The following is a 27,139-nucleotide window of genomic DNA, read 5'->3' on the forward strand; positions in this document are numbered from 1 at the left end:
AAGATGAACAAAGGTCTTACGGGTTTCGAACAACACGAGGGTGAGTAATTAATAACAGAATTTTCATTTTTGGGTGAACTAACCCTTTAATGCGTCTCTATGTAAATGAGCTGTGCTATGATTTACCAGCATAGTTCATCTCAGTCTCAAGCCTCGGTTTAAGTTTATTCATGCAGATTATGCATATGCTCGTTCTGACCTTTAGACTCTTGAAATGCTTGCATGTATCATAAAAACAAAGTCCTCTGGGAAGAGTTTACACTTACAAAACCTAACTGGGTGGGAAATGTGAAGTCATGCTTTAATTGTTGAAACTTCCTGCAGTTAACATTTTGAATCTATTTGGTAACAACGGCTGTTTTGTAGATTTTTTTTTTTTTGAAAGAAGATTCTTATGCTCTCCAATGCTGCATTTATTTGATTAAAAATACAGTAAAAACAGCAATAATGTGAAATATTATTGCAATTTAAGATAACTGTTTTCTATTTTAATATATTTTAAAATGTAATTTATTCCTGTGATACAAAGCTGAATTTTCAGCATCATTACTCCAGTCTTCAGTGTCACATGATCCTTCAGAAATCATTCTAATATGCTGATCTCCAATGCTGCATTAATTATTTATTTATTATTAACATTTATTATTAATATTATCGGTGTTGTTTTTTTTGTGGAAACTGTGATACATTTTTATTTGATTAATAGAAAAGTTGTTTATTTGAGAAAATAATCTTTTGCTACATTTTACAGTAAATGCCTTTACTGTCAATTTTGAATTTAATTTAATGTGTCCTTCTGGAATATTTTTTTTGTCAATTTTACCCTTATTTGAAAGTACAGAAATGTGTGTCTGGAAAACAAGTTACAAAAGGAAGATTTTCGCAACCTGTTTGTGGTATAATTTCTATGACAATGAATCAGCTGAGCTCGTCGTCTTGAGCAATTACTGGCTCTTGTGATGTAGAAAAAAAGGATAAACTGAAACTTTAATTTAATGCACTGCCAATGGCACAGTTCCTTATGTACCGCAGGTCAGTCTAATTGAATTGTACATCCCTATAGTGGCCAAAAGCATTGCAGGGTCACTTGTCAGGGCCAGATTATCTTTCCATGCCAACAAAGAGGAGAACAGCTGCTTTAGTTTCGCGCCAGCATCTCTTTCCAATGGCTCGTGCTCAGAAACCTCTCACTGCGATCAATCACGAGGCTGTGGCAACTTTCCAGGAAGTCGGGTCGGAGCGCACACTTTCTGATGGCTTCGCCACGTGCCGACGGTCGCCCAGACCTGACAGAAGCAGACAGGAAAGCTAACAGTATACAAGTGTCAAAACTATTTCTTCACACCATTCTACTCGGAGACCCATGCAGAGTTTGCATTCATCTGCAACCAAAACAATCGCTGAAAGAACCTAGATTTGGGCTTGCACAGGCAAACACCACTCACACTCTCTACAGAAAATATACAAATCAGTCACACTTCATTGTAAGGTGCAATTCTTACTATTAACTATGACATCTGCCTTAGTAAACTCCTAATCTGGTGCTTATTAATAGTTAGTAAGCTAGCTGTTAAGTTTAGGAATGAGTTAGGATTAAGAGATCTAAAATATGGTCATGCAGAATAAGGTATGTTTTATAAGTACTAATAAACAGCCAATATGCTAGTAATATGCATGCTTATAAGCAACTAGTTAATGTGAGAATTCACATCTAGTTAGGTGACACTACACACATCCCATTTGTGGTAACTTAAGGCTGAGTGTTTATGAATGCATTTTAATCAAATTGAATGCATCTATCAAACTAGCCCTACATCCAAGTCATCCAAAAATCAATTCGGATTAGTTCACTACGAAATTATTCAGACACATTTATTGACAAGAGCCAACTCAGACGATCTGGTATATTTAACACCTTTTCTTTTTTTAAGAAATTTAAAAAAAAATTATTTATACTGAAAGGGCGCATTAAATAGTTTAAGGATGGATCAGTATGCTTGACAGGTTGACTAGTCAACCAATTAGTTAGATGTCAATGAACAAATTTGTTTATTTTTTTCATTTCATATTTTTAACAGCAGTGCTTGTAAACATACACAACTGTTCAAAAGTTATATAAATTTTTTTATTTATTGTTAAGAAGTTCATACTTTTCAGCAAGAATGCAAGAGTAAAGACGTTTATAACGTTACTAAAGATTTCCACTTCAAATAAATGCTGTTTTTGAACTTTCTATTAGAGATGCACCGATTGCAATTTTCTTGGCCGATTCCGATTTCCGATTTTTTGTTAGTGTGATCTGCCGATACCAATTTTTGCCGATTCCGATTTTTGCCGATTCCGATTTTCTTTCTAAGAACTATAATTGACAGCATATACAAACAAAAATCTACCTGTTACACAACATGCATTCTCTTTCTCAACTATTTAACATTCCAAAATTGACTGTTTAACTGGATACTCGCCAAAACGGGCATTTTGACATCATTTTTATGTATTTGAACATTTTAGCGCAGTTAGCCACTCATTTAGATATTTGTGGCTCACAAGCTTTTTGAGACTGTGCGCGGCTTGTGCACTCCACTAAAATAGATCAGTGGTGGTGCGCGCGCGCGCGTTTGGTGTAAGCGCGAAACCTGCGGGAAATTACAAAAATAATGCGCAATACAAGCACTATTTAACCGGAGCGAATGAGACGTAGAGAAGGGGTGGTCGGAGAGAAGAGAGCGAGAATGCGCGGCTGATGTTATTGCCTGTGCCGCTGGTAACAAAACGGATCGGCTCGGAATTCGGAAAGAAGGGAGACTGACCGGCCGGTCACCGATCCGGGCCGATCATGAGGAAAATCGGCCGATTCCGATCCCTGGTCGATCGATCGGTGCATCTCTACTTTCTATTACTCAAAGAATCCTGCAAAAAAAGTATCACTATTTTCACAAAAATATAACTATTTTCAACATTGATAATAATCAGAAATATTTCTTGAGCAGCAAATCAACATATTAGAATGATTTCCTGTGACACTAAAGATTCACTGGAGTAATTATGCTGAAAATTCAGCTTATACTAATTTGCAATAATATTTCACAAAATTACAGTTTTTACTGCATTTTACTGCATGAAATAAATGCAAAAACAAAAATCTTACTTTAGAATAGAATTGTATTTCAGAGAAGAGCCTAACTAGAAAAATATATGCACTATAGAAAATTCCAGGCTGGAAACCCATTTAAAATCCCCTGATATTTCCTGGTTTTCCGTGACTGGTTCTTTAATCACTAGGCCACACCACTTTTTGGTTGTAGCTGTGACAGAGGCGCGGGCCGTAGCCTCATGCACACACAGCTGCAGCAGCTGTCTCATCATCATCATCATGCCCACTGTCATTACATTACTAATGGCTGACGAAATTGCAGCCTTGGTGACAGACAAACCACTATAGGGGGTATTTATAGAGCGGGGGACCAGGAGGAGGACAAAAGCAACCCCTTGTTCAACTGGTGCACAAACAGCGCGGCATTTCCTCACGGATATCGTTCAGCTCATTCATATATGCGAGTCATCGGACAATAAACACTTTGCTATTTAGATTTCGGCAACAGCAACAGCCAAAAAATATAGAAAAAATAAGCACAGGTTTTGACATGTTGATATGAGGAATTTGGTCTCATATGGATCTGTTGTGTTCCTCTGCTCCAGCGTTCTTCCTGAAATAAGAGCTTGGAGACTTTCATTCCGTTCCTGTTCATCAAACTGCAAAAAACATTCTCTGGGCAGTTTGAATTTACAATTTGTGATGGTGAATTATTCAAACATAAGCAAAAACAAAAACTGTTGCGACTCATTGTCATGACCCATGGATACAGACCTGCTTTATTCATGGTTGCATCATTGTAACTCATCAAATCTGAGTCAACATGCATCCAAAAAGACTTTATTTCTCTTCAGGCTACATGAAATCATGAAAACTAAATGTGTGCATACAGAATTTCTCTTTCTTCTTGTTTTCCAGTACAAATATCTAAACATTCATAAATCAAGACACAAGTCTTGCTTTCTGAAAAATGCATATAAAAAAAATAATGTATGCTTAAAACAAGAAAATTATTATTATTTTTTTTAAATAATCTTAATAATTAAATACTATTAATAAATAAAATAATCTTCTCAAACAGAAAAAATAAATAAATAAATTCATACCCCACTGGCAGATATTTTACCTTGTTTTAAGCAAAAACTTGCTTAATTTTGATAGATTGATAGAAACATTTAAGTCAATTTGCTTCTCATGTAAATATATCTGAAATCTCAAATACATTTATCTAATAATCTAATAATACATTTATCTAATATTTATCTATAAGAATGTTTAAATATTTGTACTGGAATTTGCTAATTTTATTGTGTTATAAGCTACTAATACATTTATTAAGTTATTTTAAATCTAATTTCCATCAAAATCCACAAATCCACTGCAGAAATTATTTTCTTGCTTAATATTTTTGTACAAATATCTACAAATTCTTAAATCAATATACATTTACTTGAAATGACTTAGGACATTAAATCTTGTTTTCTGAAAAATGTATAAAAATGAAGTGTGTTTATGCTTAAAACAACACAAAATATCTGCCAATGGGGTTAGAAAAAAATCTTAATTCAAGGGGAAACAATTATTATTTTTCTTACACAAGATATTTGTTCTTGTTTTAAGCAAAAACTCACTTAATTTTGATAGATATTAAGTCTTGTTTTCTGGAAGTCATTTTGCTTTTCAAGTAAATGTATCTAAATGTAAACATACTGTATAAGAATGTTTTTGTACTGGAAAACAAGACAATATTAAAGAAGAATTTTTTTTTTGAATACATAAAGCGATATTGATATATAATAACAGAATTTTGGCCAAATTGTGCAGAAACTAAAAGAAGCACGACAAACCTGGATGCTTTACTTTTTAAATGTTTTTCTATGCATTTAAATTGCATTGAAATTTAACAAGAAATGCGATAGGAAGTGGTTTTTGTGAGTGTTTCTTCTACAAATGCACTGCTCTGAATGTGGGAGGAAGATGCCATTTTTCTTGTGAAGGCTCCTCTCGTGAGTTTAAGACACAAGCAACAGCAATATTTAACAGAGACACATATAACTACTGAACGCAGCAGAAGCGTCACAGCCTCAGAGCCTGGAATTGTTTCCACAGGAAGAATGCAATGTAAACAGAACTACTAAAATACTGTTATGAATAGAATAGCTTACGCTGAAATAAAGCAAACACCAAAGCAGGAGGACTATGTATACTGCTCCATTCTCTGATCTAAAACCTTTAAATGTAAAATAACTGAGGCATTAGGGATGTGAGTTATATTAATATATTCATGATGTTTTTGCTAGCAATATACTGTAAAACTAAACATTGTGAATTTCCCCCCCCAAAATTGGAATGCTTTCTGTTAATCAATTCAAACTGTTCATTTAAATCAGTGGTCGCCAACCCGTCGATCGCGATCGACTGGTAGGAACCGATTCTTAAGCCGATATACTTAATTTACCATTGGTCGTAAACCTTTTATTAGCTGTATGCTATTTAGTCAAAAATATTGAGAAATCATTTCTTTTAGCTTTCCAGCCCTACAAAGCATTAATATAAAGAAGCTGCACTGAAATATTCTTTTGATCATCACTGATCCTGAAGTATGAATCAAGGTCATTCTGACAAGATTGCTATATTCATTCTAAAGGCAACCGCCCAAAAACCAATGAACAAAACAAAATTTGAAACACCATCTGCGGTATAATTTTAAGAAGAAGAGAAAAAAACCGTTTCCTGACTTCAAAATCTTCTCAGTGCTTCTTGTTATAGTAGTGCCAACCCCTTTTATCCATGAGACGTTCGCCTACCTGTAGCCTATGTATGAGTATATTTTCAGTTCTTGTGTCTAAAAAAGGGTCTGTGGTCAATTTTCAAGATGTTTTTTGTACCAGTTCAACAAGTTGTGCAACATCGAGGAACTGCAGCTGATTAAAATCAGCATTTTTGTTTATCAGTGCCAGAGAGGTTTCAGTTCAAGTGCTCCTGGCCTTGTGAGGATAAACGTCCTGTAAGCTGTGCTTCCTTCTCAGGGTCGACTTTTTGAAGTTTGATTTGAGAAAACTTTCTCACGCTACGAAAAGAAGACTTTTGTCACACTGAAATACAGTTGGGCAAGCCGTCTTGGCAAGCTGCAAACGAAACATTCGCTGATTCGAGACATTTGCATAACTTGAATGGGGTGAATCTCACAAAACCTGTCCATGTCATATGTCACCTAAAAATCTAAAGAAAGAAATATGACATTATATTTTCCCTAATCAACCTACAAATAAGACTCATCATGACCATAATGCAAAAGCATTTTACAGTTTTTATGACACCAATGACTGGTATCATGTTTTTAATAAAATAATTTATTATTAATTTAATTGAAGACTATATGTATATATAGTAAGTAAAATTGATTTTCTGATTTTTTTTTTGCTTTCTTTTTTTTTTTGCAATGCAATATATATATTATTATGCAAAATATGTTATTTTGTCAAAATATTTTTTTTAAATATCTCATTTATTTATTCTTAGATTTTGGGGAGAAATATCAACTAGAATTGATTTTACAATATTCACCTTGATCTTTGCATTCACACTGAGCCTTTATGGCATTCATGTAAAAAACAAGTCACGACTTTGTTTCTCATTGAGGTAAGTGTTATCTCACCTGCATGTTCTCTCTGAGATCAGTGGCCTCCCGAAGTGGCTGTGCAGCAGATTTAAAGACTTCATCTATAGCCTTGATGAAAAGTATCCTCATGGTGGCGTACTCCCGACCCTTTTTACCCTTGCGGACCGAAAGCCCCCTTTTGTGAGGTTTACCCCCACCACGACGGTTAGTAATGGCCACATGGACGAAGAGCCAGGCATGTGGAAGGACTTCGCCCGTCAGCGACTGCAGGGGAATGTGGCGGAAACCTGGCTGAATGCATTCAAACGGAATTGTGTACTGACCGATAAACTCATCCCCAATGTAGTCGTCATCCAGAACAACAAAGCGCACCATTGCCAGTTCCGGAAGGTTTATCTGAAACTCGAAACTTTCGTCAAAGATGGGGTTGTCGCCATTCTGATGGATCGTTTTAGTCCTTTGTTCTGCACAATCCGCAGGGATGCCATGAATTTCAACATAAACGTATGGATCTACCACATCGCCTTTGGCGCCTGAGCCCTTGGGTTTAGGTAAATTTTGTCCGCTAATGATCTTTATGTGAAGGAGCTGTGGAGACACTCCCGGAACAGAGTCTTTAGTATTGGCACTGAAATAAGACACCTGCTCCCTCATGATCGCTGGGCGTAAAACATACCCACAGTTCCCGTTTTGTCTAAACCAGCCGATGTTGAGGTCCATCATGAGACCCGGTGTTTGATAGTTCATTGCTACTATTTGACAGCCACATTTCCAAAAGTCCTGCGGGTTCATGTTGCTAGAATCAATTCGCATTGGACTTGGGTAAACCCTTGCTAGAAACTTCTTGTTGTAGTTAACAAAGTCACCAGGGTGGTCAGTGGCACACCGACTGGCAAAGACCTCATTGAAGGAGCAGAGCTCCCAGTGCTTCTGGTTCTGGAAAGCCGTCTGGAAATCCTTAAACCGAACAGACTTACATAAGGTTACCAAGTCGGACAGATCCTTGGAAAGCTGGAACTTTTTGGGTTGAACAACCGTCTGCTGCTCGCCACCCTCGTTGTTCATCCGTTGAGACATTTCCGCACCCTCGTCCTCATCCGTCACCTCGCCTTCAGAGCCGGTGCAGTTGCTCGCAAGTTTCTTTCCTTTCAGAAGAATCTTTCCCTTTAGGTCCGAAGGGGACGGAAGGTAGTTGTCCTCAAGGTTGGGAGGATCCGCGTGGATTTTGTCTCCGAGTATTTTCTTCAGGTGCTGAAACATTACCTTCTGTTGCATCAAGGAACAGTGGTTCTCCAAGCACAGGATCAGAGGAAATTCCGAGGCTACGAAAGCGTACTTGTTGATGATGTCAATGACGCTGCGGAAGACAATATGTGAGGTCATCGTATGGCCCGTGTAAATGACCGGTTCATTATCCGGCCCATCCCATACATCAAGTTCCACGCTCCTGCAGCCCATCTTTAGGGCACGGATGTAGCCCGTAATGTCTGACGGACCCCTGAACTGGTCCTCAATCAGGTAGGTATTGTGGGAAGAGTTTATGTAATAGTGAGAAAGGGGTTGGTTCATGTCTTGGCATACTATTTTTTGTTCAGGATCAAAGATGTGACAGTCTGCTGACATGAGGTAATTGATAAACCCATCCAGGGAGAGCCATCCCTTGAGTTGCCCCTCCTTCGAAGGTTCATACTTCTGAATAATTTCCACGCTGATGTCTTCGCTCACCTTGGCCATGCCCTGCTCTGCCTCCAAAAAGATCATCAGGTCCTTGGTGTCAAGAAATTCCTTGTTGCTTGAGAACTGCACCAACAAAAAATAGATTTCTGGTCTTGTGCAAAGGTCGTGAAAGACTTCAATGAACTCCTCCTTGGTCACGTCGGAACCGATTTTATCTTTCACTTTGTGCAACTCTTTGAACTTCAGCTCTATCTTGACATTTTTCAGCCCAGGACTTAACTTCTTGATCAGCTGCACGGCCGAACAAAGACTAATGCATTTTCCGCCAATGACGTCGGCTTCGTCGAAGAGGTCGCCCAGCCAGGACGCACGCATGTTGTCCTGACTGCTCTGAATCATGTTAAGAGTGTGTTTTCCGTATGATATTAAGTACCTGAGTCCAGTCACCCATATATTTGCTACATCGGCTGAATTTGCCACTAAATCAAGTGATTCATAGTTCTCCCCATAGATTATAGAGAACGCACAATCCTCGGAAATCTGATCCGAATTCCCATTGGTCCTGAAGGTGTCCGTGTTTTTACCAGTTCGCACCTCTTTAATTGATTTTACATCAATCTTGGCCTTGTCCGACTCTTTTTTGGATGGCTCCCATCGCAAAGACTGCATGTCGGCATCTAGGAGGAAGTAACGGTGGTAGACTCTGGAGTTGGAGCGTACTTTCCTTAGTTCAGACCCATCCACCATTGAATTAATGCAGTCACTTGCACTGCTGATCTTCTTCTCTGTTGGCATGCTACTGAATGACACCGTCTTTTTCCTTTCCTTGCACCGCCTGGAACCATCCTGGAAAATAAAGCAATTTATCATCAGTATTGACTTGCTTGACAGCGACAGTATAATATGATGAACACATTTATGGAGAGGCATAAAATTTGGACTTTCAACAATAATTTTTCAACCAAACTTTTAGAAAACAAGCTAAATTATAAAAAACAAACTGTATAAACTTTTAATTTGATTATTTATTATTTTATACTAATTTCATGAGGTTACTTGTGTTTATTAAATATTTTTGATAAATAAACATTATTTTGTTAACCTAAATTGTTGATTAGACACCTGTGAGGTTTATAACTCGTTTCAATAAAAATTCACATGGATAGCCTATAGATTTACATCAATGCACATTTGCATATTTATTAAGCACATCATTTGCATATTTAAGACCAGTAATGTGCATTACAGTAATTTCATGTTGACTTTAAAATATAAACTACTGAATCTGCATATTCAAATATGTTAAAAGAGTAACATAAAATGGGTAAAATGACAATACAAACTAGAGTTTTCCTGTTGCATCACCTCTGTTGGTGTGTGCTGTAATCACTGCTGGTCTTGTGACCGAAAAAGAGCATCAATGTGTCCTTTACTTTTATACCACCCTGAGCCTACAGGCAGGAACAGAATGAGCTAAACCAGGCTTAATTAAGAAAATAATTACAACCGTTTCATCATGAGAGAGAAGTTAAGTCTTCACTGGGGTGTTTATGGCCTAAGAAAAATGCAATATAAGTTTAAATGTTCTTGGCACTATTTCTATCACATATCTGCTTACAGCAGAATATCTGTTTTTTGCCCGTTTATTAAACAAACACACTGCATTAGGACATACAGTAAAAAAAATAATGCATGCAGAGTTTAAATTACATTCTGTACTGCCAAGTTCTTTACTCATAACATTGCTGACAAATACACCATGCAAATATCACTTTATTACATGCATATATCTGTATTTTATGAAAAAATTGCAATTACATAAAAGTATTTTGAGTGAGAAAGTACACAAAAAAGTGCCAAATGCCTAAAAAAAAATGTTGAACATTGTTAGTTTCCAAAAGAATCAGCAGTATGCAATCCTGTAAAACAAAACCTGCACACCTAAGCTGAATAAAGTCAATAAAGCTGAATAAATTATCTACAAACAGCCATTCGTGCTTCACGTGGTTATTTAAATCCCACACGACTTCCATAATCTGACTTATTTCCAGGTTTTAAAAAAATGTGATCAATGAGGAAAAATTAAGGTTTTATCTATTTGAAATTGACTGGATCATAAAAATTGGACATTGCATACCACAACGGAGTCAGATTAGTCAAATATTAATAAATAAAATAACAAAATAATAAAAATATACTGATGTAGTTTATGCACAAAATAATACTGAGAAGGTTTAGGTCTTTAAGCATGTGTAATGCTCAGAATAGGCTAAATAATATTTGGTTGAGCAGAAACTGTAGAGTTTGCTCCGGGGACCATGACCCCAAGAGACACGGAGACACGACACTGACAGATTTTTACCCATCATCAAACACTGTCCCATGGTAACCTCATGCCCCCATCCATCCGACCTTCTCTCAATATGATGCCGCGCAGGTGCTGGAGCTGCAGCACTTACTGAGAGTAATGGCCCATGCAAATGTCAATGGCTTTGGCCCACTGGAAATTTATTCTAGCTGGGTCAAAGGAAATGTGCCTTCCTGTTGGAAACAACTGAGCTTTGGAGGTTAAACTAATTCTGGTTGGAGGGAATAAACCCACAGTAATCATTAGGGCTGCCCCCTAATAGTCGACTAACATTTAGATGGCGAGAAGAGGCTTGGTCGACCAACATTTTATTAGTCCCTTAGTCGCAGAAAAAAAAAGTAGTGAGGTCAGGTCACGCAGTCCGTGACGGACAGATCGTTAACTGCTGGATTTTGTAACGTTTGTAATCCATCATTAATCGACCTCAAATATGGCTTATCATCTGAAATATGTAAGTAGTAGCAACTTTACATGGCCACTCAATGTAATGTTAACCTAGAAAAATGTGCGCAGTTCAAGTTAGTTTAATCTTACTGTTTTTCCCTGACACATTCATCATTACTTCTGCCGGTGTGCTGTGGCAAGCTTTATGCGTGCAACTTTACATGGCCACTCAATGTAATGTTAACCTAGAAAAATGTGCGCAGTTCAAGTGTCTGTGTGGAGTGTGGATCTGAACAGTCGCGCGCTCACAGCATGACAGATGGAGGCGCCGGTGCGGTCACTTGCTCTTAAAATGATATATATATATATATATATATTTCCTTTTTGCATCCTACGATCTGGTTCAATTCACTTACACCACTCAAAGTGCCAGAAAACCAGAGTTTACTAACAATCAGTCAGCCATTTTAGCAAATATTTAGTCAGAAAATCAATGTATATGTAGTTAATTATCCAGCACAAAAGTGTGTTTTCTGCTAGACTTGATAGGGTATTGTGTGAGGGCCTGGAGGCCTGGAAAAACAGCGGTCAACTGTTACATAATGTACATTCTTCAAGTCTTATGAAAAACACTGAAGTTTTTGAGGAATTAGTCGAAATATTATCTTACGCATTAATCCCCTCTGCTCATGCTGAATGACTGACACGTCCAGGAAATGACTAACTAGGAAAAATAATAATTTTTTAGACAGTGACAAAAATAACATGTCACACATGACAGCACCGCTGACCACATCTACAACCAATAACAGCCTTTGGCAAGATCAATCGTGAGAGACAGACCACCATCAGAGGTTAGAGTCGCTTCAGGTCCTCTTCAAACAGCACTCAGCTCAGAACTAAGAATATCTTATCCACATTTTATAGTTTGTTTTTTTTCCCTGTTTGTTGAAATTCACTTCAGTTAGGTCAAGTCAAAGACTAAATAATGTACACTAACATTCAAAAGTATGTTTTTTTTTTTTACTTTTATGCTCACCAAGGCTGCATTTATTTGATTAAAAGTACAATAAAACTAGTAATATTGTGAAATATTATTATAATTCAAAATAATTGTTTTCTATGTGAATATTTGTTAAAATGTAATTTATTCCTGTGATCAAAGCTGAATTTTCAGCATCACTACTCCAGTCTTCAGTGTCACAGGATCCTTCAGAAATCATTCTGTCTTCACTGTCAATTTTGATTAATTTAATGCATCTTTGCTGAATAAATCAATAAAAATCTTACTGACCCCAAACTTTTGAACAGTATATCACATACACTTTTCACTTGGGCCATTAAACAACCACTCAGAATACATAATATATTATATTATAGTAGTAATCTAGCTGAATTTTATCTAGTCACATGGCATTTGGTTGGCACTTGGCAACTGTTTGACAGGCCTATAAAATTCCCCTTTCCAAGCAGCACTGAAAGTGAAAGCAGTGTAAACAAACAGGACTAATGTAATAGTTTAGATTGAGAACATGAAGGAATCTCCCTGACTAACCACCTACTGTAGTCTTACCTAAACGTTCACGGGAAAAGCCGAACCGCATGACTAAATATAATCCGCCTGATCTGGGGAAAAATGCGGAAGGTCCTGTCTGGGAAGAGGTTTGACACGCGGTGACCTTTAAATGTAGCCACACGCAGGGGAGGTTTCTGTCGTCCAGGCGGAGCGTCCTTCCCGAGGATTTCCTTACGGCGAGTAAGGGACACCCTCACATCCCCGGGCTAGAAAAACAATGCTGTAAACCACCCTCAGCGTTCAAACAGCCGTTTTATTATTTCCGTTAAAAAGTCTATTTCTGGCCAGTTACATAATGAGCTCTTTTCAGGCCTGCTGGGATCAGGTCAGCCGTTTCATTGTTTTAATGCACACAATTTGACTATGGTTCGCCTGAAAGCCAACGTTCAAATGACATTATCATAATAAAGATTTAGGTAAGAGTACTCAAGAATTCTGTGATTTGAAATAAGTATCATTTAAAGGGGTCCTATTATGCTCTTTTACAAAGTCTTGATTTTGTTTTGGGGGTGTACTAGAACAGGCTCTCATACTAGGTTGTTCGAAAAACACATTATTTTTCACATATTTTACATTATTACAACACCTCTCTTAATTCATGTGAATTTAATAGTATCATATTAATATTATTCCTCAAACTCAGGGTTGCTATTTTTAAGACATTTTGGGCTATTCTGGTTCTAATTTGTCTTTGTTCATCCAAATTACACAATTAATAATAATTATGTAGATTTCAATTACAGTACATATGTTTAAAGACTTTTTTCTCAAAATTAGTTTTAGTCAAATCTCCACTTCACTCCAATCTCACTTTATGGTTTTATTTATCTATATTCTGAAGGTTTTTGTTCTTTTATATAACATGTTATTACTAAAAAAGTTTGTGATTTATTTTCTGATTTATATAATGATAAAAAAAAAGAAATCCAAAACCCTAAAATTCTTTAGCTCTAATATGTCAACAAAATGAAACAAGAAATTTGAACCCGGCTTTATATCCAATATTCAGATTTCTGTTCTGGTAATATAATCTGGTATGCAAATTAGTGTCGTATTTAATTAGATAAAGCATTATTTGCATAAGTAAACATATTTCAGAAAACTTGTACAAAACAATTGTCTTAATGCACTGTGATTAATAAACTGGGGAAAGTATGATGATATCAGTTTATTTACTAAAATATTTACCCTATTCACCTGTAATTTCTGGTGTTAAAAAAGTACAACTCTTTTATATTATTCTCTTATTAACCGTGCAATAAAATATTAACATTTAAAACAGCATCAAACAAAAAGTTCAGTTACTTTAACGAAAATAAAAACTTTAATGGAAAAAAAAACAACAAGGGAATTTGTGATCATAATTCAATTAAGCGTTTCAAAGCACGTTACAAATAAATAAATGATGCACAAGCAGCTTGTTGTCGCTCTTTTGGCTGCCAGCTCCTCAGTTGCTCGAAACACATGCGAATGAAAGTTTTGGAGCGATAAAAGCGCACACGTTAATTGAGGGATTAAAGAGAACGAGGGACAAATCATTAAGATAATCCAACAGAGGGATTTCCAGTGTATTTTTGTCTCAAAATGTCCTCTGTGTTTGACTGATAAGGGACCATTCCGCGTTCCCACCTGATTATAAATCCCTAGTGGACTGAAAGCTTTTTTTCTGGCTAACTGCACCGCTGTGAACTGTACATCCCTTGCAGATATCCACCGGGGAGATGCTATTTATCTGCTAGTCTTCAATATGTCACTTTTTGTGATTACATTGCTGTACAGATTGTAGTGCTTTACTGAGAAAAGGGGCTGACATCTGCTGGATTCTAATACACTCCACGCATTAATAGCACCACAACATCCGGGTAATATCGCTTTAAAAGCCTCTCCAGTGATTTGGGCATGAAATACAGTGACCCTGAAAAGTTTTTGGACACCTAAGCCACAATTAAATATGCATTAGATAACAGAATGGAAAAATAAAGCAGCATGAGAAAACAAATGCTGCACAAGCTTTTCTCAGAACCTACTTCACTTTTTTTGCAACCGGCTACATGCAAGACATGTCAGCGGCAGTTCTAAGTCCACTTATGTTATTCTGCGTGCTTAAGATGCATTTTTTTTCTTTCTACATGTTATCTTAAGCGTTTTTCCCATTATTTTAATTTTAGTTTTAGTATAACATTATAATACCACTCATATTTTATAATTTAAAGAAGAAACCAATCCGATGTATATTTGACATTTGAGGCTTAATACTATTGAAAAGCACTAAAAGTTTTTCAGTTAGTGTTTTCAGCTTGTTTATTTTCATAAAAAATATACGGCATGCAGTTGCATCAAACAATGGTATAAACATCATTCAATGTAAATTGTGATAATCGCAATTAATAATCGCAATTACAATTTCAAGGGAATAATCGACAATTATGATTTTTGTCATAATCGTGCAGCCCTAATTTATATCATTTAAAGAAGTCTCTGAATACAGATACAAGAAATTGCTATCTAAATAAAAATATTTTTTTATCATTTTTATCAATATTTTTTATCAAGTTCAAATGATTTTTTTCATATTTTTTTATTTATTTATTTATTTATAATTTAGTAAATATTATATAAAATAAATACAATTTAGGATTACAGAATCAAGAAGTTGCTATCTAAATAAATCTATTTTATCGATATTTTATCAAGTTCAAATAATTTTTTTATTTATTATTTTTAATTAATTTATTTCCAATTTAGTAAACATTGTATAAAATAAATATACATTTAATTTCAGATATATTTATGCATGTGTTATTACTGTCTTTAAATTAATCTGTGCGATTATTTATTTATTTATTTGCCATCTGCCATCCTGCTGTCTAGAATATCAGCATCAGCCATCACAAAAATCAATATCAGTCGACCGCAAGTTTTAAAGTATCACTTCTGAGGGGATTTTTGATTGAACGACTTCACAACAGAGATCTCAAATGAATTACATCTGAGGACACAAACTTTCAAAAGTTGTGCTTTCTCAGCTTAAAGGATCTTCAGCCAGTCTATGGGACACGTCCAGTGAATCATGATCCGGCTTTAACCTCCTACGCACACCGCAAAGCAGCGGGTTCTTCTCAAGACGCTCATAAAACATGTGAAGTGTTCCTCTCAGCTCAATAATGGCGGCATGGATTGCTAATTAAGTCCTGCATTACAGAGTAAAGAACTGACAGGGTGGCTATTGCACTTCTATCACGGCTGTCCCTTTTCGCACACAAGCGCTTTCCCTGTGAAGAAAGCGTCCAATTAAAGTGTTCTCTGATGAAAATGAAAATCAAATCCAAATGCACCATGCTGGGCGGCTCTTCTTTATCCTCTGAACTGACACAGGCTTTTAAAATGTATGCTGAATAAGAATATGTCTATTTAATCAGTGTAAAGAAACGTTTAGGGGTGACTCTGACAAAACCCATCAAGAACGTGTCATTTTCCCCCCCAGAAAGCAAAAGGAAGTATATATGTTTTGCATTAAAAATTAAGCTTTTTTAATTAACATTTAAGTACAATTATTTTTATGACAATGTAAAAAAAAGTTTGAGGAAAGAAAGAAAGAAAGAAAGAAAGAAAGAAATACTTTTATTCAGTAAGGATGCATTAAATTGATCAAAAGTGACAGTAAATACTTTTATGATGTCACAAAATATTTCTATTTCAAATGAATGCTGTTCTTTTGAACATTCCATATTTATAAAATAATCTTGAAAAAAATGCAAGAAAAAATTACTTAAATTTAAATAATATAATATGAATGCAATTAGGGATATGCCGGTATCAAATTTTCATGTTGCGATTAATTGCTAATGCTTTTATCACGGTATGCGGTATTATCACGATATTGAAATGTAGTTTTTAAAAAAAGTGCTGTCATAATACAGTATAACAGGTGTAATAAAATTTTTCTTATAACAAAAATAACTGAACATTTAGCAATAAAGCAATACAGAAAAATGTATAAAGTCAAAAGTTTTACACAGATTAAAGTGCAAAAGAACTATAAAGACCAATAGGTATCACTTTACAATAAGACCTCATTATATATAACCTGTTACATATATGAGAATTTGGAGGAAAATGTACTTAACTGTCATGAAAACAACATTGCAACATAATAAATCTCAATGTTCCTGAAAAAATCTGCAAATTTTCTTTACATAAAATATAATTTCTCTCTTTCTTGATTTTGAAGTGAAATATGACTTTATGCGTGAGATTCACCCTATTTGTGTACAATCTTTAAAAATAAAAGAGAAGTACTTTCTTATAAAAAACTACTTTCAGAAGCCGTTTAAAACATATGGAAAAAAAGATCTGGATATTTATTTCTAGCACATATATAAATGTTTCATTTAAGCGTCACTGGCCGAGGTGCATCTACAAATGTGTCTAATATTTAAACAGCAGTTCAAGCTTCTGATTTATTCACATACAGCAAGAGGCATTAGTTTAAAGCACTGAATGTGTGACCTCAGTTCACACCAGCACTTAGTTAAGATCTCTGCTCTATAGCCAGATGAGCGTGTAAATGAAGCATTCGGTGAATGCCGAGTCGAACCCAACCGCTATCTGTCTCTGCAATGCCTATTAGGCCTGGTTTCTATCTAATCCATATCAAGTGGCTTATATAAAGAGCGAGACTGAATGACGCCACATCCAATGAATACATCATGAACAACGTGGCGGAGCTAGCACTGAGTTCACTCGTTTAACACACAAGTGTTTAGCACAAAGTGCACATTGACCTTTTTAATGTGCACCACACCTTTTAGCGGACACAGCGGTGCTTTCATCAACAAAACGCTACTAGTGATGTCAACTTGTCCTATAACACAGAGGGGGATGGGATGACCAAATTCACTACATGATTACTATGTTTGGGGTCAGTACTTTCTTTTTTATTTAATACTTTTACTCAGCAAGGAAGAATTAAATTGATCAAAAGTGACACTAAAGACATTTATAAAGTTACTAAAGATCTCCATTTCAAATAAATGCTGTTCATTTGAACTTTCCACAAAAAAAGTAGACAACTGAAAAAGCAGCACAACTGTTTTCAGCATTGATAATAATCAGAAATGCTTCTTGAGCAGCAAATCAGCATATCAGAATGATTTCTGAAGGATCACGTGACACTGAAGACTGGAGTTATGATGCTGAAAATTCAGCTTTGATCACAGGAATAAATTACATTTGAACGTATATTCAACTAGAAAGTAGTTATTTTAAACTGTAAAAATATTTCACAATATTATTGTTTTTACTGTATCTTTAACCCTTGTGCTGTGCTGAAATCCTTTACCTAATTTGGTGTTCCTGGTCAAAAATGTAAAAATTGCTTGGAAATCTCTCATTATGCTATATTTATCACCAAATCTTGGATTCAATCTTTTTGTCAACTTGTTTTCTTTCAATTAGCACAGCTTTTGTATTTCTTTTTGGAACTGATTGATCGTAGGCCCCATTGGTTTGAGCTTATACACCTCACCTTTTTGAGTGAAAAAAGCTATATTTATGGATAATTTTGGCAATGTTCACTCAAAACCTGAGGCCTTTTTGAGCACCAAATCAGCATATTAGAATGATTTCTGAAGGATCACGTGACACTGAAGACTGGAGTTATGATGCTGAAAATTCAGCTTTGACTCACAGGAATAAATTACATTTTAAAATATATTCAAATAGAAAGCAGTTATTTTAAATAGTAAAAATATTTCACAATATTACTGCTTTTGCTGTATTTTTGGATCAAATAAATGCAGGCTTGGTGAGCAGAAGAGAATTCTTTAAAAAACATTAAAAATCTTACCGTTCAAAATTTTTTGACTGGTAGTAGTCAGTTGTAGTTGTAGTCGTTGTTGTAGTCCAATGCAATTAACATTAACTAGCATTTCTTTCAAAACCCTTTAAAAAATCTCATCAACCCCAAACTTATATAATGTTATACTCCATAGAGTTCTCCATAAACACGCCGCTGCTCATCTAGGCTCATTTCTAATGTAAAATCTTTGTTCTGAAAATTCTAATTACTCCTGAAAGCTCCATTTAGACTGATTTATTCTTGCAGCATGCCTGGAAAGTTTCAATGGGATAAATATTGTCATCCGTGGTGTGCCGATGCTGGATCGTGACTGATTTCAGCTGCTGATCAGACACCGTCTCCAACTTTACAACTCCATTCTGCTGAACGCAAGAGAAAAAGGCTGACGGCCAGTGTTTTTAGGGCACAGACTGGTCTGAATAGTCTCTTTGTCACAATCCCCACGTCAGCAGTAACAGCCATTTAAACCTGCTGTTTTAGTCAAATGAAAGAGAATAATGGCTCTACGGAACACAGCAGAGATAGTGTGTAAAAACAACACTCATATCAGCACCTGCTATCAGTCAGTAGAATTTTAAATTAAGGACGAGGGGGTTTTATACTGCTCAAGTATAAAAATAGCAACTCATTATAGTAACAGGGATGCCCTCAAATTACTGTCAGGTCATTGTTTTCATCTCAAATAAGTGATTTACACTAATTTCCTCATAACCTTGCACTGGTTCAATGCTGTTAGTTTCTAAATCTGAACTCAGCCCCAGCCTTAATGCAGCCTACGCCCCTCAGAGACACTTTCACAGAACATGTCATGTTAACGATGAAACCACATCCTCTGACAGCAATGAAGAAAACATGCTATACCAAACCGCAGATTAGGACATCAACAATACTTCAACAAGCAATTACTCACAGGTATCTGCTACCTGCTGCACAGAAATGCATGCAACTGGACGTTTTCATTCGCTTTCTGCCTCTGGTGGAAATTCCACTTCATTTTGATTCTTTGTTCAAAGTGAATCTGGTAGAAAATGATTGTGTTGCATGCTTACAAAAGCCCCTGCGGTGTCCAACTCGCAGGTGTTCGACTGGTTCTTGAAAGCTACAATGCATCTTGAAATGTAAAATTGCAATTTATACAGAGAGAAAATTGGCATAATAACAGTTTCGCCCGAATTTACATGAACTACCATTACTATCAAATTAACATGATGGATCTTGATGGAGATGTGGCAGTTAATGCATGTGCAATGCATTACATGTGCAGAACCAAAAAAAGCGAGTATATTTCTGAGCGTAATGATTGGGTAGCGTCTCTCAACTCCATCCACATGTCAGTCAGTTTCCAGTATGGAACTGAAGCTGTGTGAAATCTTATGTGAAAACATGTAGTGCTGATTCATTCATCAGATTAGGACAGTGTCAAACAGCGGTACTGAGACTTCAAAGTAGGGCTGTGCGATATGGACAAAAAAACCTATCGCGATTTCTTTGATCAATTTTGCGATTTCAATTTTAATCACGATTTTGACACACACAGACTTGCTTTACAGTCATAAATGCATTCAGTGTGAATTTGAAACATATTTCCAAAAGAAAACCAATTAGAGCTTTATCAAAAAGCTGTAACATGTCTCTAGAACAGACATAAAGCAAAATAATCACTAAGTAAAGGTGTAACAAAATGTCTCTAGAATAGACATATGGCAGAAAAAAAAATCCCGTATCCAGGGAATTTTTTTTTTTTGCCATGCATAGAGCTCTTTGTGGCGTTGCCTCAGATGTTGAACTAGATTTGTAGCGCCAAGTTCACACGTGCTCTGTCTGCAGTGCGTATACAGTATGTGTATGCGGTGCAGAAGCAGCACGGACTCATTTTGCTTTCGCACAGGACGCGTTTGCAGTCCGCTCTGATCCGCGGCTGTTTACCACAAACACAACATTTATCCATTATTTTGATTTCAAATCCAAACGTTGTTTCTGAAAATGCTTTTTCAGCATTGTGATACTCTTTTATCACAGTACAGTAATACAATCTTTCATAGACATATTCACGTTTAAACTCAATAAATATAACTGTTTAACTACCACCACGAGTGCCATCTATTATTGCCTTATCTAAAAGTGCACTTTTCCTTGTTTTAAATCTAGCCAAAAAGCCATGTGTTGACTGTGAAACAGTAGACTTTAATTATATGCATTTATGGTGTAATTACAAAATTTCCGTGTCAATCCATGTTAATTTTTACCGCGAATAATGCGCTGTCACTTTAATTCAGCACGTGCAGCACAGCAGAAATAGATTCCGTGCGGAAACGATCGCAGCACTGCTGCAGACGCACCGCTCCTGGAGCGCACTGCCGGACCGCAATCGCGTGCAGTGTGAACGCTCTGATCCGTTAACATGGGCGCGGAAAAAATACGCACCACAGATGGCGTTTGTGAACCTGGGGTTACGTTTGTATGCCCGCCCGGTCTGTTCTGTTCTCGTGCTCCATTTAGGCGCGCTGCATTCTGATTGGTTCGGATAGCATACTGCGGGAGGTCGGGGGCGCGGAAAATCGTGCTATAAAGCGATTTAGAAATTGCGCAAGCTCAAATCACGATTTTATGACGATTTCGATTAATCGCACAGCCCTACTTCAAAGGCCATTGCAGGACTTAACAAAAATGTAAAAATAGTAGAAATAAGTGTTTTCAAACATATGGAAGCCCACGGAGACCAGACTTTATTATTTTTCAGTCTTATTTTCTTGAGATCAAGACATATTTTTCTTGTGATCTTAATGTAGCAAAATAGATCTTGACAAAACAATTTCTCTTGAGCTTTCATGAGTTATTTTGAAAAAAAATAAAAATAAAACTAATTCCATTTCAATTTCAAATAAATGCTGTTCTTTTGAACTTTCTATTCATCAAATAACACTGAAAAAAAATATTGCCGTTTCCACAAAAAAACACAACTGTTCTCAACATTGATAATAATCAGAAATGTTTCTTGAGCAGCAAATCAGCATATCAGAATGATTTCTGAAGGATCATGTGACACTGGAGACTGGAGTAATGATGCTGAAAATTCAGCTTTGATCACAGAAATAAGTTACACTTTGTCTTGACTCAATTAATGATTTATATATATATATATATATATAACAGTCTCTGTTAAGTATGTTGTCACACCCAAAATAGGCCTCCTGTTGTGAAAACAATGCAGGAAACAGTGAGTATAATGATGCTTACAGAAGGTTGTTCACGTCTCTGTGGTTCACCTGAGATGATCGTTCTAACCACATGATTTGACTAAGCTGAGAAACACACTGAAAATCTTTCTACAGGAAACACTGTAGTTGGCACTAGGGATGTAACGATTAACTGCGAGCCGGTTGAAAATCGTTTCAAATATGTGACGAATCAAATCGGTTGAGATGCTAAACAAATCGCGATTCATTTAGGTGTAGGAGTTTATATGAATGTATGTCTGAGGGGAACTTACTGTCTTTAGAAAAGTTTAGATGGTATTTTTTCTTTTCATCTTGCCTCTGTATAATGCATATTAAAGTTCATAAGTGCAGCGCTGCTTTGTTTACAGCGGAAACCAGGAAACGGTTTAAGCGCCACCTGCTGGCAGAGAGTGAATCTGCAGTGTTATATTTCAATTTCACAAAGAAATGTGCAACATTTTGTCCAAGCAATAATAAAAGGACACATTTAATTTATAATTTGTCTTCAATCTTATTTTGTTAAAAAAAATTATAATAATCGTGAATCGAATCGAATCGTGAGTTGAGTGAATCGTTACATCCCTAGTTGGCACAGGAACTAAAAGCAACGCTGAGTGAAACAAATTTAGCTGAGGGAAAGCATTTCCTCTTCTACATGTAAGCTCTCCTCTAAACAAGCCATCCGACATTTGTCACATTCTTGCCTTCAGCCAGCTTCAGCACAGGACTTTGACCACAGATGGCACAAATATAAATGTTACTGAGCCACCAAAACTAAATAAAAGTAAGAGTAAAAGAAGAAGCTGTTTTGAAGCTACCAAGCAACAGTGGCCGACCGGTTCTGTTCGACAACCGTATGATGACCTACATATAAAATGTCATCTGTCCGTCTGTTTGGGCAAACTTGTGCTGCTTAAAGTCTTTACCTTTAAATGGAACTGACAAAACGGTGCCACAACAGTTGACATGGGGAAGTAGAGCAATATTTCCTGTCACAGCTTTCTACAGTAAACGGTCAAAATTTCCCAGTAACGTACAACAAATTCGCTAGAGGCCCCTGGAAGATTCACTGGAATAATTCATCCCAAACTTCAAATGCACGGCGGTCAATTTGCCTCTCGCTAGAGACTGTAAAAACATGTTTAAAGCAGTAGCGGCCTTGAAGAAGATGTGCAACTGCTCAATTAACAATAAAAAGCTTAGTAAGAAGAACTTGTGCTTCATAAATTCAGAGACCTAAACAGTATCTTTACCCATGGCATACACGCAATAAATATGTGTCAAACATTCTGATTCAATATCACAGATATGATCTGAACTAAACAAGTCTGGAACGGCACTGGCATTAAGAAATGGCATAAAATGCGACGTACGAGTCCATTTCGACATGTATTGGCATAAAATGTAATTTGTGTGAGGTCTTTTCAACATTCATTACAGTGAACTACATAGTTAGTAGTACAGTCATTTGCACATATTCCTTTGCTAACTATTGATAACTAACTGTTGAAATGCTACTGGTAACAAATTACCAATGCTTGCCACGCAATTCTATGTGGTTCAGAAATCCACTATTCACTCAACTAGCTGCTGCTGCATATTCCACTTTTACTATTAATGATGACAAGCACAAAACGCAATTAATAGTGACATAAGAAAATATATCAGTTAGGTTATATGTTATTTGTCTCATTAACAAGTATTAGTAAAGCTGCAATAGATACCAGTAGCTAATGGGGTTGTTAACAGAGGAAACAATGAGCAGTTTTAACTAAAATTGGATTAGAAGCAACAACTAGACTGAACAGTTGACCTGTGAACCACAGATCCCTGAAAAGATACAGCCGATTGCTTAACTAGTCATATAAGACACACAGAAGCTAGTTAGTTGAAAGAAAGAAATGCACGTGACTTCATCTTGACTGATGTACATCACGAAATCGCAAAACGCTGGAAAAGAACACATGATCCGGAGGAAACAGCAATGACATGTTCACAGTGGGCTGTGATTTCTGTGCATCCGTACCATAAGCCCCCACAAACCTGTGGATGTAGCCGTGTATCAGGGCGAGGTTTGGCACAAAAAAGAGCCCACAAATGAGAAAAACGCCGATGCGTTGATCGTTTACCTTAATAATACTGGCCTTCCGTGGTATTCCAGATTTGCCGTCCAGCACCACAGACGCGTTGGCCGTCTCGAGCCCCTGGTTCTCGGGTGCACACAGTCCACAGTCCCCGTTCGAGACCGACACCTCGCTCGCAGCTCTGCCGTCCGCCTCATCGCCGGGCTGGGCGGATTTCCCGCCAGCGCTCGGCGATGAGACACCGCAGTTCTCGGCGACAAACTCCGCCATGAGCCCCGTGTAACGCACGCAGCTGCAGCCGCAGCCTGTGCCTGGCAGTATTAGCTGTCGGTTCGAGTAGCGAGCGATTGGAGCTCCCCGAGAGACGTGAGAGAGAAATGGAGAGCCATCGCAGGTTTAATTCTCGTCGGCGTTTCTGCCTCGGCTCGGCAGCATCTGTCGGGTTCGATACATTGTATCTGCGCGCACCGCGTTCGAATGTTTCAGTGTTACAGTGTTGCGAGTGTCATTGTTGAGGCGCTCACGCGTCTGACAGATACTGCCATCTGCCGAATTCACTTCACATCGGTACAATACACCGCGCGCAGCAGATCCATGATCAGATAAGGCTTACATGGAAGTGCATACTGTACATGTCAGAACACATGCTGCAGGGAGACCGGGGCAAGTTGTCACATGGGGAAATTCAGGAAACTCGCTTCTCATGTACTTTATCTCAATAGCTGTTAGGAGTCACAAGTTTGTATTACACAATTCAAGAAATGTTTGTTGTCAAGCACGTTGGTTTCAGAATCCTACTTCAAAACTTGATTAAGATAATTTCTATGAATTCTGTCATACGTTCAGACAAAAGGCAACTAAACTGTATAATGACGGTGGATTCTCCAGACAAGTGTGTTTTGTCATTGTATTTGAGCAAGTTGTTTTAACAGCTATAAATAAATAAATAAAAACACCGTTTTACAATGCATTGATAAACCCCTACATCCTAGAAAAATATTAGCGATATTAGCTGTAACGGTGGATTCTCCAGACAAGTGTGTTTTGTCATTGTATTTGAGCAAGTTGTTTTAACAGCTATAAATAAAAAAAAACACACCGTTTTACAATGCATTGATAAACCCCTACATCCTAGAAAAATATTAGCGATATTAGCTGTATAAAATATGTTCTGATGTACAGTAAGTTAAAGATGCTTTTCTTCTAAGTAATCAAATTAAGCAACAGTAAGGTAGCTAGTTTAATTTATACAGATTACTTAATAATCATAACAACAATTAAACATGTTTTTAGAGGAATATGCATGCATGTCAAGACAGATGGCTGTTAACAACTTGCTGCTGTTGCTTAATAGTCAAAAATGTGCTGAAAAAAAATCTGTTCTTTGTGCAGTAAATCATCTCAACAAATATGAAAAGATGGCGTCTAGTAGTTAATGTGAGTTGGCCAGGATGTTCAGAAGCCACCGTATGTTAGTTCAGTTGAATACGTAAATAGTCATGCATATTAAAAATATTCATTGTGCATTTATTATTATTTTTGCAATACTTTTTGGTGAGACCGGAGATGCAGGAATACACAATGTTGTTTTAGATAGGTTTGTGAGCTATTTAAGTGAGTATCAGTGTTATCAGTTGCACGGGTACATCAATGTTTACATTTTCCAATAGTATATAATTATCAAGTCACCACCAGCCATTAAGGATTTATACAATTCATGAAGGAAATTTTCAAAGGATTTCTTGCTGTGAGTAGATTATGCCACACCCTGCCATTTTCTTTGGCCTCAGGTGGCCATATTGAATTCAGAGTTTATGATGATTATAAGTAATGACACTCCATAGATATATGCCAAATTTGATTACAGATGAGTAGAATAACCTGTAGATTGGTAGACAACTATGCATTTTTGTATAAAACCCCAAATATGATAGAAACACATTCTAAACAAATATGTATGTGGATTTTGACCTATTCACTAGAAGAATCAGTATTATGAATCAGTATTATGAACCCATTTTGGCCTGAAGTGATGGCTTGAAGGTTTGAAAACGTCTTGATGGATTTGTTTCATACAATCACACAGCTTTTCGCTTTACACAATGTTAACTGATGGACTGGAGTGGTGTGGATTATTGTGATGTTTTTATCAGCTGTTTGGACTCTCATTCTGACGGCACCCATTCACTGCAGAGGATCCATTGGTGAGCAATTGATGTAATGCAACATTTCCCCAAATCTGTTCCTGTGAAGAAACAAACTCATCTACATCTTGGATGGCCTGAGGGTGAGTAGATGTTCAGCAACTATATAACTATAAATGGAAATGGAAAGACTGGACTCTGGACACACATGACTGCATGATTTTGCTTTTTTATTTTCCCAGCATTGAATCCAGCCAAGACAGTGTGACAAATGAAAGCCTGCTTGTTATTTGAGCACCCTGAGCAGTTAAGCCCGCCTCCTCACATTGTGTTTTCATGCACATTTCAACAAGTAGCTTTCAAGCAGGTGAAAGCCGCACACGCTCGAGGAACACGGCAGACATGGATGTGCGGTCATACACACTCTCAGCACCTCTAACACAGATCATCAGCTGAAAGGAAAAGACGAGTATTCTAATAATTTCTGACAGGAAGCATGAAACATTTGTGTCGTTCATATAGTGTGCAATAGAGTCACCTGCTGGACCGTTGGGGTATTACAAAAATTACAGTGCAAAAGTACGTGATGTTTCCTGATTTGTGAATATCAGGAAACAACATGTACTTTTGCTCTGTAATTAACAATATGTGCCTGTATCTAATTATAATTTCATTCTAATTTCAATTCACATTAACTTTATGTGAGTATATATAGTTTTTACTGTAAACTGTGCAGTCTGTAAGTATAATAAATTAAATAAAAATGTATAAAAGTGCAATTATTTTAATTATAATTAGTAAACACTACATTAAAGGGGTCATATGATGCGATTTCAAGTTTTCCTTTCTCTTTGGAGTGTTACAAGCTCTTGGTGCATAAAGAAGATCTGTAAAGTTGCAAAGACTAAAGTCTCAAATCCAAAGAGATATTCTTTATAAAAGTTAAGAGTCAAACACACCTACCTAAAACGACTTATTCTAACATGCCCCCACATATCTACCTCACTATGTGGAAATATTAGCATAATGCCGCCCAAATGTGCACGCAAAGAAAGAAGGTGTGGTTTCAGGAACAGCAGTGTTGATGCAGCCATGTCAGGGAGACGCTGTGT

At 36.7% G+C, this 27,139-nt stretch overlaps 1 protein-coding gene and 1 long non-coding RNA gene across 2 annotated transcripts in view; one reads left to right on the forward strand and one right to left on the reverse strand.

The window, feature by feature from the left end:
* Nucleotides 1-1,235, forward strand: part of LOC107747500 (uncharacterized) — a 21,018-nt gene extending 19,783 nt beyond the window's left edge. Inside the window, exon 4 of the long non-coding RNA XR_001640813.1 lies at nt 1,226-1,235. This is a non-coding gene — a long non-coding RNA (uncharacterized LOC107747500). The remainder of the gene's footprint in view (nt 1-1,225) is intronic.
* Nucleotides 1,236-6,718: 5,483 nt separating this feature from the next.
* Nucleotides 6,719-24,434, reverse strand: LOC107747498 (inactive phospholipase C-like protein 2). Its single transcript, XM_016562035.1, has 2 exons — nt 23,929-24,434; nt 6,719-9,239 (listed from the first exon to the last, which is right to left on the reverse strand). Exons 1-2 carry the CDS (start codon nt 24,151-24,153, stop codon nt 6,744-6,746), a joined length of 2,721 nt encoding a protein of 906 aa, XP_016417521.1. The 5' UTR covers nt 24,154-24,434; the 3' UTR covers nt 6,719-6,743.
* Between the last annotated feature and the right edge of the window lie 2,705 nt (nt 24,435-27,139).

This window comes from Sinocyclocheilus rhinocerous, unplaced genomic scaffold, assembly GCF_001515625.1.
Source record: "Sinocyclocheilus rhinocerous isolate Xijiao unplaced genomic scaffold, SAMN03320098_v1.1 scaffold3667, whole genome shotgun sequence".
Classification (NCBI taxonomy): domain Eukaryota; kingdom Metazoa; phylum Chordata; class Actinopteri; order Cypriniformes; family Cyprinidae; genus Sinocyclocheilus; species Sinocyclocheilus rhinocerous.

Bases quoted from the DNA above. Each gene is read 5' to 3' on its own strand.
- LOC107747498 (XM_016562035.1), bottom strand. From the start codon at position 24,153: ATGGCGGAGTTTGTCGCCGAGAACTGCGGTGTCTCATCGCCGAGCGCT. The intron at 9,240-23,928 runs GTAAACGATCAA...TTTATTTTCCAG, and splicing joins GGAAGGCCAGTATTATTAAG to GATGGTTCCAGGCGGTGCAA.